The sequence below is a fragment of the Lepisosteus platostomus genome, chromosome 23 (genome assembly GCF_059453375.1).
Source record: "Lepisosteus platostomus isolate fLepPlt1 chromosome 23, fLepPlt1.hap1, whole genome shotgun sequence".
Lineage (NCBI taxonomy): Eukaryota > Metazoa > Chordata > Actinopteri > Semionotiformes > Lepisosteidae > Lepisosteus > Lepisosteus platostomus.
Window position 1 is genome coordinate 6,165,157 of NC_142633.1, and position 20,170 is coordinate 6,185,326.

General features: G+C 39.6%; 1 protein-coding gene across 1 annotated transcript; it reads right to left on the minus strand.

Annotated features, from left to right (window-relative positions):
• Positions 1-10,138: 10,138 nt before the first annotated feature.
• Positions 10,139-16,510, minus strand: LOC148641920 (uncharacterized). Its single transcript, XM_088617435.1, has 5 exons — positions 16,402-16,510; positions 14,200-14,279; positions 12,779-13,631; positions 11,173-11,353; positions 10,139-10,733 (listed from the first exon to the last, which is right to left on the minus strand). Exons 2-5 carry the CDS (start codon positions 14,240-14,242, stop codon positions 10,530-10,532), a joined length of 1,281 nt encoding a protein of 426 aa, XP_088473561.1. The 5' UTR covers positions 14,243-14,279; positions 16,402-16,510; the 3' UTR covers positions 10,139-10,529.
• Positions 16,511-20,170: the final 3,660 nt, after the last annotated feature.

Here is a 20,170-nt window from a genome sequence, read left to right on the forward strand (position 1 = left end):
GAATTCGGTTCCAAATCTTGAGATGGGTATGGCTACCAAAGCTATCCATTGGCTGTGTCTAAACGATTCACCAATGAAGGGTGTAAAGCTACTAATGGGCAGAGGGAGGTTAATGAACCCCATGAAGAGCAGGTGGGAAGTAAATGGCTGGTAAGCACACCACATTTAACTGACACTATGACTTGTGACAGGCATGATACAGCTACCGCAATGCAGCTACCTAACCAATAGTTTTCCTGTAAGTTCCCGAGGAGGCCATAGTACAGCATGGTAACTTAACACTGTACGGTCTGGAACCAGACAATATAAGACCAAACTTGAGGTCATGGATGCCTTCAGGTGCCACACTAAGGAATTGGATAGAAATCCAAGAAACAGTAAGCCCTGAAGAGGTACAGGTAGTTAGTTTGCTTTAATGGAACAAACCTCCAAATCACCCTAGCAGATACCCAACACAGGTGTTGTGGTTTATCGGGGGGCTGGGAACAGGAACTGTTGTTATTGTAACACTACTGCCGGGAAGCTGGATCATGACTGACAGTGTACTCTGAATGATGTACTCTCACATCAAGATGTACTCTGGGTAGCATGAATGAGTCAAAGGTAGCATGTCAAAAGAAAGGAAGTGACTTCTCCCCAAATATCTACCACAGAGGTATCAGATATTGACAGTGAACTTCCTGATGTGTAATTCCTAGACTGAGATAATGTCTCCTACCGTGTTTATACATACTCCAGATGTTATTCATCCTGTTTGTATCCAATGCTGGTTCCGGTATGAATTCTCGAGGAGTAATGTAGACATTTAAGGTTAATGTTCTAATGGCAAGGGACATCACTTAACTCTGTTTTGTTTTGAAGGCAACAATGCCTCGGGACCTCGTGGCCTTCAAAAAGGGGGGATATGTAGCGGTGAGGCTTATTAATAAGGCAGAATTAAGTGTTTCTGAGCTTTCCCAAATTAGGCCTCATTTCTCTGTTCATCTCTGTGGTGCAGCCACAGAGAAAGAATTCATGCAAGCTGATTTAAGATGTTTTCTTGTGATAAGAAACCAGCTCCCAAAGGGGGATGCACTTAGCTAAGCCTGGCTATCATGATCAATGGTCACCCATTGGCGCCTATCTGTCTAGGGAGTGCGAGTTGGACATCTGGATTGCATTCCTAAGTGTCAGGAGTAAGTGACTCATATCTCACCTTGATCAACCAATCAGGGACTGGTAGGGCCGAGTAACCCACGTGGGACTCTGATGCCCATGGAACTTTCAGCCAATCAATGAGCTGAAGTTCCTCCAGGTAAAAACAGGCAACACAGAGAGCCTGAGAGATTCAGATTCAGATTCAGATTCAACAAGATTCAGATTCAACAAGATTCAGAAGGGATTCTGGAGAGGATTCTGTGGACTGTTCTAAAGGGAATTCAAAGGAGAATTCCAGGGCAGGACGGCCCAGGAGCAGAAGGCTCCCAAGGGCAGGACATTCTCGCAGCGCGCCTCCTGACCATCCTGAGACTCAGCCCGGACAACCACGGAACGGCCAGTGTGTCCGAGTGCCAGAACTTTCCTTTGTTCTAAGAGTCTAGAGTGGAGGTTGCCAGAGAGTAACCAGCAGCAGGCCTCGTGAACAGGTCGGAACTGTGGACAGCTGAATCACTATTCAGAACTAGCTCTTCATTAGGAACGAACCGGTCCTCTTCCTGACTTGCTGGGACCCACAGTCATCTTTTCTCCTGTGCACAAACTTTGCTAGTTAAAGCCAACAGTGAGCATCAGCAGCGCACCGTCGCAAGCCGCACAGCACAGCCTGGCACCAAGCCAGAGAGCGCGGATTGGACAGCAACAGCCTGCAACTGTTTCTTTGTGCCCGCAGGAGATCTGAATCCCCAAAGATTGGATGAGTATTCAACTTCAATGCATTACAGCTCAAGAATTCAATTGTTATCCCAACCAGTTGATATCAATTTAATTCCTAAGAGTTATGTACTTGTTTGAGTATCTAATGTAGAAGTTGTAACCAAGTTCACTTTACGAAACGGTCTTAATGAATGATATACTGAACGTATGTCCTCTTGATGTGTAACACTTTGTAACTGATTGAATATATATCTTTTGTATTCTGATAACCCTCTCGATAAGATCTGTTAGGTTTATATGCATATTCTATGTATTAATAAATGTATCCTCGTGTATTAGTACCTGTGTGTGTGCGTTGTTTGAGTTATGTCGCATGGTTGGATTCTAAAGCCATCAAAAGAATCAACTTTGTGATTTACTGCTACAATTAATAATTGTCTCAGTAAATGCCCAAACCCTACAGAACTGGTGCCTTCAGAGAGCCACTATGATTACATATTTGGCGTCCCTGAACCGGCTATGAATCACTACAACAGTATAGTGTCCCCGTCACTATACTGGGGCATTAGGACCCACATGGACCGCTGGCCTATGGCCTCACTAACACCTCTTCCAGCAGCAACCTTAGTTTTTCCCATGAGGTCTCCCATCCAGGTACTGACCAGGATCACACCTGCTTAGCTTCAGTGGGCTGCCAGTTGTGAGTTGCAGGGTGACATGGCTGCTGGCTCTCATTACAGCAGGACAACGACCCCAAGCATACTGCTAAAGCAACCATGGAGTTTTTCAGGCCAAAAAGTGGAATGTTATTGACTGGCCAAGTCAATCATCCAACCTGAATCCCATTGAGCATGCATGTCACTTACTGAAGACAAGACTGAAAGGAAAAAGCCCCCAAAACAATCAGGAAATGGGGGGAAATGTGTCTAAAAAGAGATATGAATCCTATATGGTTCACCCAATATGTAAATACCCTCCAATTTAAGCTGACATTCTGCACTTTAAACTTGTTGCCATTGTTTCATTTTAAATCCAATGTGCTGGTGTACAACTAAAATTGTCACTGTCCAAATAATGTATTTACGGGCTGCACTATAAGCGTTTGGAGAGTAATCCAGTTGAATATGGCATGTTGCAATGTTTTCGACAGAGGTTTAAGAGAGATCTCTGAGAAGCCAGACATGAGAAACACTTCTTTAGAAGATTGCTGGTCAATCCAGGGTCTGGTTTCATTACACTAGATCAGTTTTGTCCAGATCTTGAGTTATACAATGATTGCTCTTGCAGAGGAAGGTTGTATGCCCTTCACTTTGCTGATACAAAGAGATGACCGAAGCATGAGGAAGTTCTTGGCCAAACATCCTCATTTTAGCTGTTCTGGCTGTGATTTCACTTTCTCAGCCAATTCACAAGATGCAGCTTCCCATAAATTTACAGTATAAATATTGTCCTCCAATGGGACCTGATAAATTCCTGTTATTAAATTCCTTTAAAACTCCATGAATCAAAAACAGAAATGGGGTTATTACATTGGATTTATTCCAAACTATACTATTGCATGGAGAACCATGTTTCTGGAACCTCTTGAAACTTTTTACTTCTTAAAGCCATGATTCCTGCTGGAAAGGACCTGGAGAAACATCAGTTTCAGAATTGGCTGTGTAAAAACTGAAACTGCTCTCTCAGAGCAGAGAATCCATATTTTAAAAAATCAGCACCCACATGCCTGAACAACTACCGTCCTATTGCACTCACCCCCATCATAATGAAGTGCTTTGAAATTCTGCTTATTCCACACATTAAAGCCAGCATTCCAAAAACACTTAATCCTCTCCAGTTTGCATATCGCACAACCCGCTCCACGGAGGATGCAATCTCTATAGCTTTACACACCACACTAACCCACCTGGATAAAAGGAACACCCATACAAGAATGCTGTTCATTGACTTTAGCTCAGGATTTAACACCATCATACCCATAAAACTTTCTACCAAACTCAGGACTCTAGGTTTAGATACTACCCTCTGTAGCAGGATCCTAGGCTTCCTCACCAGCAGACCCCAGACTGTCAGGATTGGCAACCTCACCTCCAACACGCTCACCCTGAACACTGAAGGCTACAGTATGTGCTCAGCCCACTGCTTTACTCCCTGTTCACCCACAACTACTGCCAAGTTCAGAACAAACAACATCATCAAGTATGCTGACGATACCACAGTCGTGGGCCTGATCACTGACAACCATGAGACTGCCTACAGGGAGGAGATAAAACACCTATGTGCCAGACCAACAACCTATGTCTCAACATCAGCAAAGCCAAAGAGCTGATCTTTCACTTCAGGAGACAAGGAAAAGTCCACTCCCCCATCTATATCAAAGGGTCTGCGGTGGAGATGGTGAATAACTTCAAATTCCTAGGTGTTCACATCTCTAGGGACCTCACATGGGCACTCAACACCTCCAGTCTCATCAAGAAGGCACAACAGCGGCTGTACTTCCTGAGAAGGCTGAAGAAAATACACCTGCATCCACAGATCCTCACCAACTTCTACAGATGTACGGTGGAGAGCATACTGACCAGCTGCATCACAGTCTGGTATGGCAGCTGCACCGCATCTGGCAGAAGGATCCAGACGCTCCAGTCACACACAACTAGACTCCAAAATAGCTTCTTCCCCAGAGCCTTCAAACTGGTGACTCCCCCACTCCCTCCCATCATACTATGATCTCTCCTAACTTCTTCCTGTACCCACAATGACTGTACTCCAACACCACTACATACACGACAACTGAATGTAAGCCGAAATTGTACTTAAAACTGTACTAGATGTAATATTTATTAATCACCATATTATTTTTGTACTGTTCCACGAATGACTTTTGCACTGTATTTGTCCTGTTGTATTCCTTTCTCTGTTTGCTTATTTGCAGAGTTTGATTACACTTTCATTTAGTTACACTGTTATTGTGTTACAGTCTATTGTCCTGTCTTCTGTTCTATTTATATACTGCACCTGAGTGACTAATGAGAAACACTTTTCACTATACTATACACCCGCATAAGTATAATGTCAAATAAAGCTGAATTGAATTGAATTCCATGTTTTATAACATTGTACCCCCATCTGTCAGCAGATGTGCAGTACTATGTAGCAACATAATTAAAGTCAAGGGGAGTTAATCTTCAAAACTGGGGCTGTTTGTTTGGGTTTATCTAGAATTATTCACCCGTCTCTAAAAATTCAAAACATAGACATAGTCAGTTTGGAGGGACCTCTGTGTTCTCTCATGTCGTACTTTGCCTGTGGTTGAGTTACAGCCTGTGAGGTCCTATTGTCAAGCCAATAGATAGTCTTAGAACCTCATGCGTCACTTTCTAATTTTAAGCTAATGGTACTAATTTTCATACTGTATTACAGTAATCCATGAGAGTTGGAATCCTTTGCAGATTACGCTACAGTCAAAAGTTAAATTACAGTGGTTTTTGCTGGTAATTTTGCTTTTATACCAACCTCACCCCACCATAATAGGAGTCCAATAAGTTACTGCTGGAGATGGTAAACTAGACAAGGCAGGAGTCAGACATGTGCTGTACTGTGACACAGGACAGTGTGAGCAGGCAGCACAGTGTGTATTAAACAGGGGAAAGCAGCCAAAACAATTTCCAGGATGTAATCCAAAAAACAGTTGTAATTTTTTTTTATTCATTAAATTTATCCTCAATCCTAAAATTAAAAGATGTATAAAAAATGATGTTCATTATTTCACCCATGTACTGCACAGTGATCCTTTAATTGGTTAGTAATGCTTTAATTTGAATCATACTGTATATTAAACAGTTCATACAATTTTTTTTTAATTAAGACACTCTGATTAAACCTACAGGCAAAGCTCCTTTTGACAGAATAGTCACAATTTGCACATAAAGAACACACACAAGTGCTTTCACAGGCCCAATGGTGGTATTCCCCTGATCCTGCAGTCCTGTGTCAAAGTTACTGGTACATCAGACATTTTTAATTAGAGCATTTCAGACTTTGAATACTGTCTTTTCCCAGGCTGGAGGTTTGATACCTCAAGAGGAGGAAGAGAGCCTCTATGTATTCGCTCAAATTAGGGTTCTTCACTCCTGGAAACTAGGGCGAGTGGAGAGAGGTTCAAGAAAAATTATAGGACATTTCTCTAAAGGTTTTCAGAGATGTGAAAACTGCTCTGAAGTTGCGTGAGAATGTAATATAAGGTTCTTAATTAGAAACTCTGGTGGTGCTGATAGTAATCCTGGTATCCGACCTGAAATATAACCATGGAACTGTTTATCACAAGGGACACTTTATGCAAAGCTGATTCATTTGGTGGTGCTTTTGTAATAGATGCATCTATTTAACACCCTCCATTTATTGCTTTTAACATGAGCCTATAATACTTTACTGCTGGAGATGGTAAAGCAGTGCTAGATAAGGCAGGAGTCAGACATGTGCTGTACTGTGGCACAGGACAGTGTGAGCAGGCAGCACAGTGTGTGTGTGAAACAGCGGAAAGCAGCCAAAACACTGTTCAGGCTGCAATTCAACCATGGACAAAAATATATCATGAGAAAACAGAGAAGAGTTACTCCCTCTGCCTAAGTTTGCCTAAGTTTTGATTCTTTAGACACGGGACAATAATTCTAGATAAACCCGGACAGTTACAATTCTGAAGATCAACTCCTCTTGACTTCAGTGTTGCTACATGGCACAGTTTGAAATGCTCAGTTTACGAATGTGAGCTGTATATAAATATATACGTGTGGACAAGTCAGTGCGCGGACTGTGTACTGAGAGTCTCATTCCACATCACAGGTCTCCACAAACCTGGTGAGCCAGTGACTATGACACAGGATTGCGGTCCGTAGCGCCCTTGAGCTTGTGATTCTGTACTGCATATTGTATATTGTTAAAGAGAGCTTTACTGTTTTTCCAAATTTACAAAATACTAAATGTTTAATAGAAGTCCCAAATTACATTGCTAACAAATTAAAGGGGCGCTTTGTAATACGTGTGTATGTAATGATATTTTTTTAATATTACCCAATAAATATATAACCCACAGGTAGATCATTTTTCTAAGTTTGAAGTACAGATTAATCTTCCCCTTGACACCATTATTCTGATACATCACACAGACGGATTTTGTCAGAAGCAGCTGTTAAACTAGTGCGGGTTCAGGAAGCAGCAAACGCAGGGCGATCACTGGGGTAAAAAAGCGTTGAGGCTTTAATTGCAGAACAAAATGATCTGAATTAGTCATACGTACTGTAGGCAAGATCTTAAAACACAACGGTGAGGTGAAGGCAGTTAGAGTGCAAGCAAGTGTACCAAAACAGTACACAGTGAATTCCTTCCTAATTTACAAGTCCTGTTACTGTTAAAGGGGTGTGTACAGTTATTATCCATTTTCCGAGATTTTCATTTGCAACAACTTTTCAAAATGTTTGTCTTTCACTTGGGATTGTGTGTAACAATATATAAATGAATGGAAATACATTCTGATTGAATGTGTCTTGTTTGCAATTTCACAAAATGTTTTAAGTTGGAAACGGTGTTTAGACTTTCTATAAGCATATAGAGTTTCTATAAACTGGGCAGTACAACAGCGAGCAATTACCTGCAGTTTGAAATGATGTGTACCATATGTGTTGTGTATGTCCATGTAAAATGATGCATGTATTTTGCCAAATGTCCTTTTTCTAATGTTGGAATAACACAACAAAACTTAACTAAATAAAAAGAATGGGACATTGGGCAATTTGTGGGGTGGTATAATGAACATTGTTTCTTACATATCCTACTGAAATACAAAACTGCAAGCTGTTTTATGCACTCCGGGACTTTGTAATGAAATACTATGGCAAAGCAAAGAGTCAGGGAAGCATCAAAATTGATATGATTTGGAAGGTGAAAATGTACTGAACTAACTTCAAGCCATCTCATTTTACAGGAACAATTTTTTAAACTTGAATCTGAATACAAAATGTATGTTACACAGCCATCCTGGTCTACATTATTATAAGTGTAAAGTGACTTATTAGATACAATGCTTGTATGCATAAAAATCTCAGGAGGGGGACCTTTGTAAAATTCACCACTTTTTACCACATCTTAGAGGCTGCCTCCTGGATGGAAGAAGAGGGAGTGAAACTGATCCCATTCTCTTTTGCCAACTTTTTTCATTTTAGTCATCAGCCAGTCTTCATCCAGATTCACTGGAGGAGACCCTGCATAGGACTTGTTTAGCATGATAATAGAAGCTTTCGTTGTAGTCAACTGGGCCAGTCCTGAGCTCTCCACACCAAACAGCAAAACACCTATGAATACATTCAATATTGAAAGATCAATGGGTTGCATCACAGAAAAGCTTTCTATTATTTAGATCACAGTTAAGGAAGTGATCAGACAACCTACAGTAAATGGCTATACATCCATTATAACAAGTTTTCTAGTGTGGCCTGCTATGAAGTGGAAAATGACATCCTCTCACAATCCGGTCCATCACCAATAGATTGGTTAGCAAGAGGCTGTGGCACAATAAAATTAGACCACTAGGTTACCCATATATACAACCAGGAAACATTCATACCCTTGAACAATGAAAGCCACCCATTTGCAGCACTGAAATAAAGCATGGAGGAATTTAAGCAACTCAGTTCACAAAGGACTGAGAGGGAGTTGCCCTCTCTTTCATGAGATAGTATATCTAGATTATAGTGCCCTCTCCATGCCCCTGATCCAATGTACCAAAGAGGCATTTGTTCAATAAAACAGTAGATCTTCCTGTAGAGGACAGGGTCTAAGTTATTCAGTGGTTTCTAATAATGTGGAAACCATAAATTCATCGAAGGAACAGAGGAAAAAGAAAAACTGGCAGCTACAGAGAGAAGAGGAAAGTAGGAGCAGAGAGAAGAGAAGAGAATGAGAAGACAGAGAGGAAGACAGAAGACTAAAGCTCCCTGTTCTAATCAGATTTTACGACTAGATTCAAGTTCAGTATTTGAATTTTGTTAAGAGAACTTGCCATTCTACTGCTTTAAGGAAACTCGGTTTTCCTATATAGAGAATCCCTGGGTTACAAACACAATCTACTGGTTAGTGAATGGATTTTACAGAAAAGGGATGTTCCCGTTCATTTCCCGTTCATTTCATAGCATCCTGGTCTCTAAGAGATTGTGATGGCCGTCATCCCTCCTCTATAGGGCGCTCCTACCTTTTTCAATGTGTTGCCAGTTGTATTTGTCCCAGCTGTATCTTATCCTGTTTTCCCTACTGAAGCCCGGCGTCTCCATAGTTCTGGGCTCAGCTTTGGAAGACGGATGCCCGGAAGCCCGCCTACCACCGGGCACAGGAGTGGCCCGAGAGCACAGGCTTCACCATGGTGTCCTGACCTTCTGAGCCTGGGGCTCGGAGCGCCTTGTCCTGTCAATGTTTTAACTATCTGTATTCCTTGTTCCCTGTTCCCTGTGTCTGTCTTGGATGGATATCCCGGCACCTGGACCTTGGACTGTGCCCTGATTTCCCCTACTTGACTTCCTTTCGGACTCGTGCGCCTGCACTCCCCCCTGCACCAGATCACTGCCGTCACCACCCCCTGTGTTTCCACCCACCCTGATCCTGCTGTGTCCTACCTGATGTCCTACTCCAGTCACTTCCGGATTATACCGTCTCGCATAGAGTCTTTAACTAAATTTCACGGTATTTCCCGTGACAGAGATTTAACTATTAGGTCGAGTAATGAAAGTTAAGATAACTTTGCCCACTTGGCTCAGGGTTAACCTCCTGACATAGGAGGAGGAGGCTAGAGTCCTTCTGGGAGGCCATGCAGAGAGAACACTGACCAAGGGGTAGCTGCAGAGGTGGAGATGGGGTGGAAGAGGGATGCGAAAGACACATGTAAGGGACAGAGGGAGATAGTGTACAGTATCTATGATGTTTGAGTGAGAAAGTGATGTCCTGATTAATTACAAATTACAGACAGCTGAGCTTTCATCATAAACTCCTTTAAAAAAGTTGAATTCACGTTTAAGCCTTCAAGAACCAGGGCTTGGTTTATTAAATGCCAATCTTTAGAAAGAGGTAACCCAGAAAACTAACTGTACTTGGGCTCTGCAGGACCGGAATTGGACACTGGTAGTCAACAAGACAAAAGAGAGACAAGCAGAAAACATACACCCTTCAAATATTTTATTGACGCACTTATCATTTTAAATTATTTAGTGTTACAAAAATACTAAATATGTTCCAGGCACCAAAATGATTATTGAAATGAAATTTAATATTATCATAATTTAATGAAATTATTGCATAATCATTTTTTAATTATTACAAAAATTAAGGAAAAAACCCAAGTACCGTATAGTGAAGATGATTAAATGCAATAGCTCTGAACAATCCAACACAAATGGCTTGGCATACAATTAGTTCTAATTATCATATCAAATTGTAGTTTAAAAGAGAAATTTATTCAAACAAATTCCTTGATCAGAGAGAAATTCAGCAAATTAGTATACTTATGCTGTTGAAGGAAATACCCATTTTACTAGATAACAGCAAAAGCTAAATAGCTTTGAATGTTAAATTACTGGCATTTTCATATATATATACTCTGTAAGGTAAAGTATCTGCATGCATGTAACTACTAAACTGTTTTAGTTAACAATAGGCTCTTCCTTTATTGCCACTTTCGAAACTGAAGCTCCAGTCCATGTCCCAGTGATAGTGGTCTGGTGTCCGAAGACAGTGAGCACCTTCGCAGTGTAAGGAACATCAATGATCCCCTTCTGGACTACAGCCTTGAATCTCACAGCCTCCCCAGGGGGCACTGTAGCATTCAGGCTGGATGTATTAACAATCTGCAATGAAAGAAGCAAAAGCCATTGGCTGGGGTCTCTGCTTTCAGAAAACAGTGGACAAATACAGCATTCAAAACCAGTAAGCTAAAGCAGTTCACTGGTTATGGCAATAAAAAAAACAAAGGAAGAGGTAAAGGTTTATTCCATGCTGAAAGGGAAAGAAAAGAGACAGTGTTTCATCCGTAGAGCCTTTTTCAGATGTGCTTGAACTTAATAAAAAAACAAGGCAATTTAAGGAGTTAAGTTGTAGTTAAAATGTGCATAACAACAGTGTTCTAGTATCAAAGTCACCATGTTAGTCAAGTGCCCTGTTTTCTTCTTCCATTCCACATATACAAAACAGCGATGTCTTGCTCAATTTCTTTGAGTAACAGCCCAGGGGGCTTAAAGGCACCATTCATCTTCAATAGCTTAATCCAGTACTGGGAACATACTGTACCTCTTTCCTTTCTGTCTCTGTAAAACTCCAGTTGTGAGTAGTACTGGCATTAATAGAGACTGTGGTTTCATTCGCAGCCAACAATGGGATTCCAGCTTGAAAGGTTGTTGATGCTCCAACTGCCAGAGTAAATTCATGAGAATGGGTGAAAGAGCTTTCCAAGGAAATAGTTTCAGAAAACCTGAAAAAAAAATCACATTCTATTTTAGAACTTCTTGTTTCAAAACTGCAGACTGTATCAACCTGGCTGCACCACAATGGGAGAAGGAGGACTTGTGCAAGTACTTGCCTGACAAACCAGCCGGGTGAATTTCATGAACTTCAGAGATAGTGAAGATGGCAAGAGAGGGTTTTTTCATGTTGTTACTGCTTGCTCAAATTGTGGCTGACTAAAGCCTACCCAAACCTGCTGACACTCTCCAGGTGTGGAACCTCCCAGACACAGACAGCTGATGGTGCATCTGCAATTTCCCTCACGGGATCAATAAAGTATCTATCTATCTAAGTAAAGCCATTGACCATGAGAAGAACATGCAAAATCCTCACGGAGGAGGACTGGACTAGAGTCAAACTCAGGATTCAACAGTTTCGAAGTAGTTTCTTTGCAAGTTTTTGGCTGTTCTTTTGCAATGTTAGTAATTTTTGTATCTTCTGCTGGTGTTCCTTCATCTTTTCTGTCACATATTCTAATTCTCCTCAAGCCCGAAAATACCCTCATGACATCATCATTAAATTCAGCATATATAGAGTGGACAGGAAGGTAAGTTGGTAGTTTTTCAAATGTATTGCAGTACATTGATGATGATGATGACGATGAAGATAATAATTACAAGTAACAAGGACTCCCCTCCACTACCATCAATGAGTAGCTCTGCCAGAGTGCACCAATACACTCATCACACAGCAGCTCTCAATGGGGAGGAGAACAGAGAGTTGAAGCCAATTCATAGATGGAGATTACTGGGAGACCATGATTGTTAAATTCCAATCTGAAATTTGTCCAGGACACCATGGTAACACCCCTACACTTTTTGAGAATCACCCTGTTATTTTTAATGACCACAGAGAGTCAGGGCATCGGTTTTATGTCTCATCCGTCTCACATTAAAATGTCCCCGTCACTATACTGGGGCATTAGGACCCACCCAGACTGCAGGGTGGGCACCCCCCACTGGTCCCACTAACACCTCTTCCTGCAGCATTCTTAGCTTTCTCTGGAGGTCTCCCATACAGGCTCACACCTGCCAGTTGTGTTGCAGTGTGGTGATTCTTCTTAACCACTTCTATAACATTTTTAAAATTGTTTAAAGTCAAATTGAGAGTCAAGTGATTTACTGACAGGTTATAGTTGAACATATATGTAGAAATGAATCTAAAGGTAGATTTTTCATTTAATAATATCTCAAAATAAATTTTCAGACATCATTAAATTCAAATTTTGTTACCCTTAAACATCTTTGTGTTAAATTTGCCAAATGATTACCAGCAGTCCTACAATTTAAGTTTTAGATCTATTGGCAGTGTATTTTGTGTGTAATTTTTGTAAATATTGTGTATTTTGTGATATACAGAAAAATGAAAATACAACTTAGAATGCAGCACTTACTCGAAAGTTGCAGTGTAAGGAACAGAGCCGGTAGAGTTGTCACAGTCATGTTGCCCAACTATCAGAGGCTCTTTTGAAAGAATCTTTGCATCTTTAACAGAAAAATCCAAACTTAAAATTTGACTTATGGTTTTATCTTGCGTGAGGGCGAGGATTGGGAATTGATTGTAGCCAGATCCAAGATTCTGTGCTCTTCCAATCCAGTTATCACTGGCAATCCTGGGTGGTGGGGCAGTGTAGATCTTCCCTCCATTCTTGGAGACACACCACAGATTGCCATCAGGAGAGAAGGCCATGAAATGGGTAAGTTCTGTCCAGCCTCCAGTTCCAATAATCTCACTGTTTTTATTCCAGATGTAGTTCATATCATTCGGAGGGCTTCCTTTAAGCAGATTCCCTTCTGTGGTCACAGTGTACAGGATACCCGCAGGGTCAAAGAACAGAGAAGGGAAGCACCATCCTCCAGTTCCTATCTTCGTAGCAACCCTGTACATCCAGGACACGTACTCATTCTCAGGAGGGGGACCCCTGTACAGTTCACCACTCTTCATGACAACATAGAGTGTGCCGTTTGGATGGAAGAAGAGGGAATGAACTTGATCCCACCCAGACCTTCCTACACACCGAGCTTTCTGCTTCAGCCAGTTCTCATCTGGATTCGCTGGAGGAGACCCAGAATACAGCTGTGCATTACAGACTGCAAACATTGTTCCTTGAGGGCTGAAGGCGACGTGAGAGATGCCTTGCAGATTTCCCACATATTTCGAATATTCACTGAAGTTGTCATTGTAATTATTTGGGGGCAGTCCAATCTTGATACGCCCTGATCTTTCCATGGCAAACAGCACCATACCTTTCCAAAAAAAAATAACTTTTATAATCAAATAGTGAATAAAATAACCAATTTCACCAACTTCAAATATCCCAATCTTTAAAAGACCATTATATAATAGTAATACATTTAATATAAAATCTAACTAATGAAAACAAAGCAATAAGAAAAAAGGACAGATTGTAATGGTTTATTAGGATTTGGTGTCCTCCCAAAGTGGGAAAATAATTAATCAAAACATTCAGTGAGAAACTTGAAATTGTTTTACATACAGTATTTATTATTCTAAGTGAACTGTTTAGAATCTAAATATTATCTGGCTGTAGAGCTCTTTCAGGTGTTTTCTTTTACATGACATGTTAAAAAATTCTGGAGCTTTGAAACCTTCAATCTTGACATTATAGAGTAATTCGTGTAGATCAGATTCAAGATTAATTTCTGAGTCATTGATATCGCAGTCTCAGCCTTTGAGCTCACTGTCATGGGAGTTGATGGTGCCCTGAGTGCCCATTTTATCCCTTCAGACAGCTCCTGTAGATTTGCAAATACAGTTTATCTGTGAAACAATGTCAGTTCTCTACATACTCACACATATTGTCTGCTGCTCCTGAAGTCTTAACCTGGTCAGACATGGTCTCTTTCTGAAGATGAGGTCAACTTTCTGTCTGTCTGCAAAACAGAATTCCATACACAAAATAACATTATTTTCCACATAACTTACAAGTAGGTACTTACTACTTAGAAGTTTCCTAATATTCTAATAATGCATGTTACATCTACAGTACCACAAACATACAGTTTGCCAAACTACCAACTGCATACTGTGTTAATTTTCCCCTTGAGACTTTTATTCTGATACATCAAGCGGGTTGTGTCAGAGGCAATTAATAATTAATTTATTAATTTTTAATTGTTATGCTAGTGAGGATTGAAGTCATATTTGTAGGAAGAAATGAGCAAAATTAATCATATATAGATAAGTTCTTAAGACAGCAGTGAGGTGAAGACAAGTACACTGTGAGAAACTATACATAAACAATACACAGTTCACTCCTTCCTAATTTACAACTGCTATAGTATTACCAAGGGGTGTATCCACTTATAAAAAAATCTTTTCTAGATTTTCAATTATAATTACTTTTCTGTTTGAGCATTTACATTGCAGTTGGAGGTTGTAACTTACAATATGTAAATGAACATTAAATACATTTTAATTAAATGTGTCTTGATTTCAGGCTATTAGGTCACAAAATGTCTTAGTTTGGAAACATTGTGTAACTGTATGTAAAATTCCTATTAGCACTGTATGTGTTGTGAACTGTATGTCCATATAATGTGACTTGATTATCAAACATGGCTTTGCCTGTATGTTTTTTCCAGATATCTATTTTAATAACCACAAAAGACAATGTTCAGAATCCAACATTTTTTAGATTTTCACATAATCTGTTGCAGGACTACATTACTCTCTGGAATTGCCAGGTGGCACAGTGAATCTATCTTAATGTGGCTTTTGCACAAATCCTATTTTAATCATAACAAGTAAATGTTTATTAACCCATTAGTGCTTTCCTGCACTAATCATACTGTACAGTAACACTAACTGACATTTTTCATTTTTTAATTAAATGCAGTAACAGAATTATTCGTAATGAAATATATATTAATAGTAATTAGAGAACAGACAATTTATTGTTAGAATTGTACATAGTGGCTTTATATACTATTTGAAACAATAAGAAAATATATCTTATTTAAAACAAAAAAGAGGTTTTAAGTGATTTGAATGACTTTCAAAGAATGACTTACAGTACAGTATGTCACTCTAATTGGATGAGCTAAATTAAAAGCTACTAGTGTTACTTTTTCCATTTTCTACAAAAGGTTCAATGAAGCTATAAGCTTTTCATTATCCATTACAGCAATAACGACACCAAGTGTTCATGGAAAACATTATAACTTTATATCATTTTATAATGATAATAAACATTAGGTAGTTCAAACGAGCATGCCAGAATGTTTCCAAAATAACTATAGCAAGTGACTAAGTTAAAGACTCTGATGCAGAAAACGTTTATGAAAAAGATGGAATACTGCTTAAAGTTTTATAAAGCAAATTAATAATTAAATATACAGCATATTATCCGCCCATCCATTTTCTGTCACGGAATCTGGGGTATAGCTGTGGAGAGAGACCGGCAAGAAGGGAGGACCCTACGTGTAGCGGCAGGAACAGAGCAAATAAGGGGGTTTGCTCTGGGCTCAAGGTATCGGGCGAAGTCGGAACGAGACATAAGACCTCAGGTAGCGGATGTGGGGCGACGTGGTGAGGCGAGCCTCTCTACAACCAATCCCAATACCGAGCGAGAGGAAAGTGAGACCCGGAAATATATAACCCCAGACAACAAGACAAACCAGAAGAACAAGTAAAGCACAGAGGAACAAGGAACAGGACAGATACATGTACAGTTATGTGATTATTATTTAGTCAAGCAAGATGCAGTAGGACCATACATAGGATTGGTAACAGTAATGTACAACGCTTGCCCTTGGGAATATTATGGTGTACAGCAGTATCAGACATTTACTAAAGTAAATGTACTGTGGGATAGTAATGATTCCCAGAAACATTGCCATGGTATTTTCTTGATATTCTTATGATATAGTATAGTAAAACATTCTGAAGGCAAATCACAACACTTACGGTGGTTATACAATTGTAAATTGGAGAAAATACTGTAAAACACTGTAATGATGACCTGTAACACATCAGCTATGAAATGAAACTTACCTTGGTTACACTCTGAAGAAAGCAGCTTTTGAATCACACTTGGTCCAGCAGGTACTGTATGAGTATCAAGGTAACGATTTCTTCAGTGCTTCCTCTCTGACTGTAAATGCCTGTCCTCAGCTTCATATTTATACATACAGTATAAAACTAAAAACACCTTAAAACGTTTTGGATTGGATATTATCCTTCAACACTCCCCTTTCACATGCAGATATACGTTTTTTCTTGAAAACACATCAAAGACACATTTGCAGACAGAACAAGTTCTGTAAGTACAGTATATCGAAACTGTTTGCATTTTTTAATATTCCTGCTTTTATGTAACTGAAATTCATTTGTTTCCCCAAAATTTGATTTCCAAATTAAAACAGAAGTATTTCTTGAACTGCAGCAAAGATTGCGAAATGACTTATGTGACTGCAGTTTCAGTCCAGTGTCTTCATAAAAGACACAGTGTGGCGAAACAACATGTTCAAAATGTTTTTAATATGTAACATAAAAAATTGAATAAAAACTAAACCAAATCATACCCAACATGAATGACAAATGTATTATCTTAAGACAAATGCAAACAGTAAATTCCTCCCTTAATTTAAACATATCCATTAATACCATTTGTCAATGAGTTCACAAGGAAACATATGTATGATACAGAGTCTAATTTAATAGAACTATTTCTTTTGTCACAATCAGGAACTGTAATTCAAAATGGTAGGGTCCCTTTGTAATTAAAGGGTTAAGTGTATAATCCATACATCTATTTTCTAACTTTTTGTATAATACTATTTATATAATATTCAATTTAGAAGATTCATTTATATAATAATCAGTTTATTTGTTTTGAACATTTCCCTTCATTTGAGTACAGCAGGATTTTTGTGATGACATACAGTACTTGGTTTCCCAATGAGGCTGTTGGTGCTTGGTACAGAGGACATATGGGGGAAGGGGGCCAGTATATCAATTATCAAGATCTTTTCTCCAGAATATTTTTGAATGGCAATCCCAATGGGGCTGATAATAGTAAATGGGAAAAGGAAGTGAATCAAAGAGGCATGCCATGACCTTGTCAACTTCAACACTAGGTACAGCGTCTATGGTCTTGCTGTTGGAGGTCACAGATTGCAAATATTACAGCTGAAAGGCCATAAAGTAAACAGTGAGTTGATCTGGAGCCAGGGAGATGGAGTAATTCAGAGGCTAGTTTGGGAATCTCAATCAGAGTGGAGAGATAAACCAACTGACATTTGGATGGACGAGACTCAGAATGAGTAGGAAAAGGGTACACAGCACGAGTTGGCTTCACCGCAGAAGCTACAGCTATGAAGGAAGTGGAAAGCAGAAGATGAAATGATTTGAAAATGACCATGAAGATCTCTAGAGTGGCTTGGTTTGAAGAAGACTAGGTGCTTGGGTATAATGGAGGGATATCACGTGGGTGTAACTGTAGGCTTTGTGCGGTGGTGGTTAAACACTCTGCCTGTACGGACGGGAACTGCATGGAGACAGATATTCCTGTAAAGGTTTATTGCTGAACAATAACATTTACACCTGCCGCGTTCTCGTTCTTTCTCTTCTTGATAGTCCCTCTTTTCCCATCATGCTCTCCCCGGAAGCAATCAGAAAAAAACAGAAAGTCACAAAAAAACGGAAACTTATCCACAAACTGCAACAGAGAGCTCCACACAACTCAAAAACATTTCAAACTGCTCAACCAAATAAAACAACAATTGCAGGACGTAAGCTTACAAGAGGGGAGATAAAAGCATCAGAGACAGTCTGAGTATCTTCTCAACGTGCGTTACAAGAGAAGCAAAAGAAAGCAAAAAGAAATCTAGAAGATAATAATTCAGGTGGGTAGCTGCGTCAGCATGTGTAGGCTGCAAAGGAACAAGTAATAGGTTTATTCTTCAATAAGCTTAGTTCGTGGTTGTTTGTGTTATTCATCCAGGTGGATGCTGCACATTGGTGGTGGTGGAGGGAAGTCCCCATTACCTGTAAAGTGCTTTGAGTGGAGTGTCCAGAAAAGCGCTATATAAGTGTAAGCAATTATTATTATTATTATTATTATTATTATTATTATTATTATTATTATTATTATTATTCCTAGTGAATTTGAGTTTGTAGCAGATGTTTGAGACAGTTGTCAAAAACCAAGTTCAATAAGAATCATCTGTCAGTAATTCATAATAAATTCTTGACGTCATTTAATCATAATATACAGTATGATATACATAAACTCCCATTTACTGTAACAAATCTTTCTTTTTAAAGTCTTCAGTCTGGGCATCAAGTTTTTGAATTAATTTTAAAGTTTAAAAAAAAAGATTTGTCTAAGTCATAGATTTTCTAAATTTGCAATATGGGACACAACAAGAATGGTCTGATTGCTTTTGTTAGGCACTGTATTTTTTTAGGTAAGCAATCTTTTTTAAACAAGGTACTCAGAAGAAAACCTGATTTATCTGAGTAACTAAGATTGAGTAACTTTGTCCAGGGGGCTGGATTGGTCTTTAAAAGGTAAATTACTACATAAAACAGATGAGATCAGGTGGCAGCAAAAATGAGTAACTTACACACTCCTTCGTGGATCATGGAGTATGGATCAACCAATGAATGTGATGCAGTATACTAGATTATCAGTCTATTTTTCCTTTAATGATAAAGACATTTGGATTTTCCCAGGTAGTATACACTTCCCTGTGTACCCCTAGAGGTTGGGAAATAGATGTTCTACACATGTGATGCTGCTGTACTTAAATAAATTCTGGACAAGGTATGAAGAAGAATTTCAGATTGATTTTTTAATATCTTATAAATAAATCAATATGAAATATTTAACAATAAAAAAACAAATATGAAGGTTTCTGAGGCTCCAAGTGACAGATATCTTGGTTGCTAAACAATGGCACTTGGAATGTTCCGGACAGAAACAGAGGTCATGGAGGAGTAAGGGGGGGCTTGGGGAGGGAGCCTGTTTTTTTAGTTTATTTTCACTGAAGAACACCATTTCAAGTCACAAAAACCTCACTGAATTTCTTTTGCATAAACCAATTTTTTATATTTTACTATGCAGAACAACGTATAATTTGCGAAAAGCCTTCTAGTCTTAACTAAATGAATAACACTACACACACCCCTGTGCGCATGTCCTTGTAAAGACCTGTAATTCCTTGTTTTGCTGACAACACTCTTTACACAACATACAGGGAGAGGGTTGTCTCCCAGCACTGTGATAAAGCTGAGCAACTGTATTCTGCTGTCTCCAGTGTCTCTACTGATCTAAACTACTAATGCCCTCAATTACAATCATAATTCCTTTCATTAATATAGTGTAAGAGAATGGAGAAAGTATCGTCCTGATCCGTGGGATTCACGTTGCGGGTTCGGTATTCTGTAAGAATGATGTAATTTACGAACCCTGTGCGGGTCTACAGGCGAGGTAGCTGAGGTATCCAAGGCAGGCGAGGAGGGAGAGTGGTCGGTTATTCCAGGCAGGGTCAAGACCAGGTAGGAGGCAAGAGGAGAGACAAACAAATCCGATAGGGGAGAGGCAAGAGTGAGAAATCCAAAATCAAAACCAAAGAGGCGACGTTGAGGGAGTCCAGACCAGGTAGAAAAAGGTACTGAGGAGGAAAGGGTGAGGTGAGCTCAGGAGGTGGAAGAGATCCTACTACCAAGCAATGTAACTGGGTGAACTGATTGTTGAAAAAGTGAAGGAAGGGGTGTGTAAGGGAAATTGGATAATGAGGGCTTGATTGAGTCCAGC

Coding starts and splice junctions, on each gene's coding strand:
- LOC148641920 (XM_088617435.1), bottom strand. CDS start 14,242: ATGTCTGACCAGGTTAAGACTTCAGGAGCAGCAGACAATATGT. Junction 13,632..14,199: donor AGGAGCAGCAGACAATATGT/GTGAGTATGTAG, acceptor TTTTTTGGAAAG/GTATGGTGCTGTTTGCCATG. Junction 10,734..11,172: donor CAGAGACAGAAAGGAAAGAG/GTACAGTATGTT, acceptor CTTTCATTGCAG/ATTGTTAATACATCCAGCCT.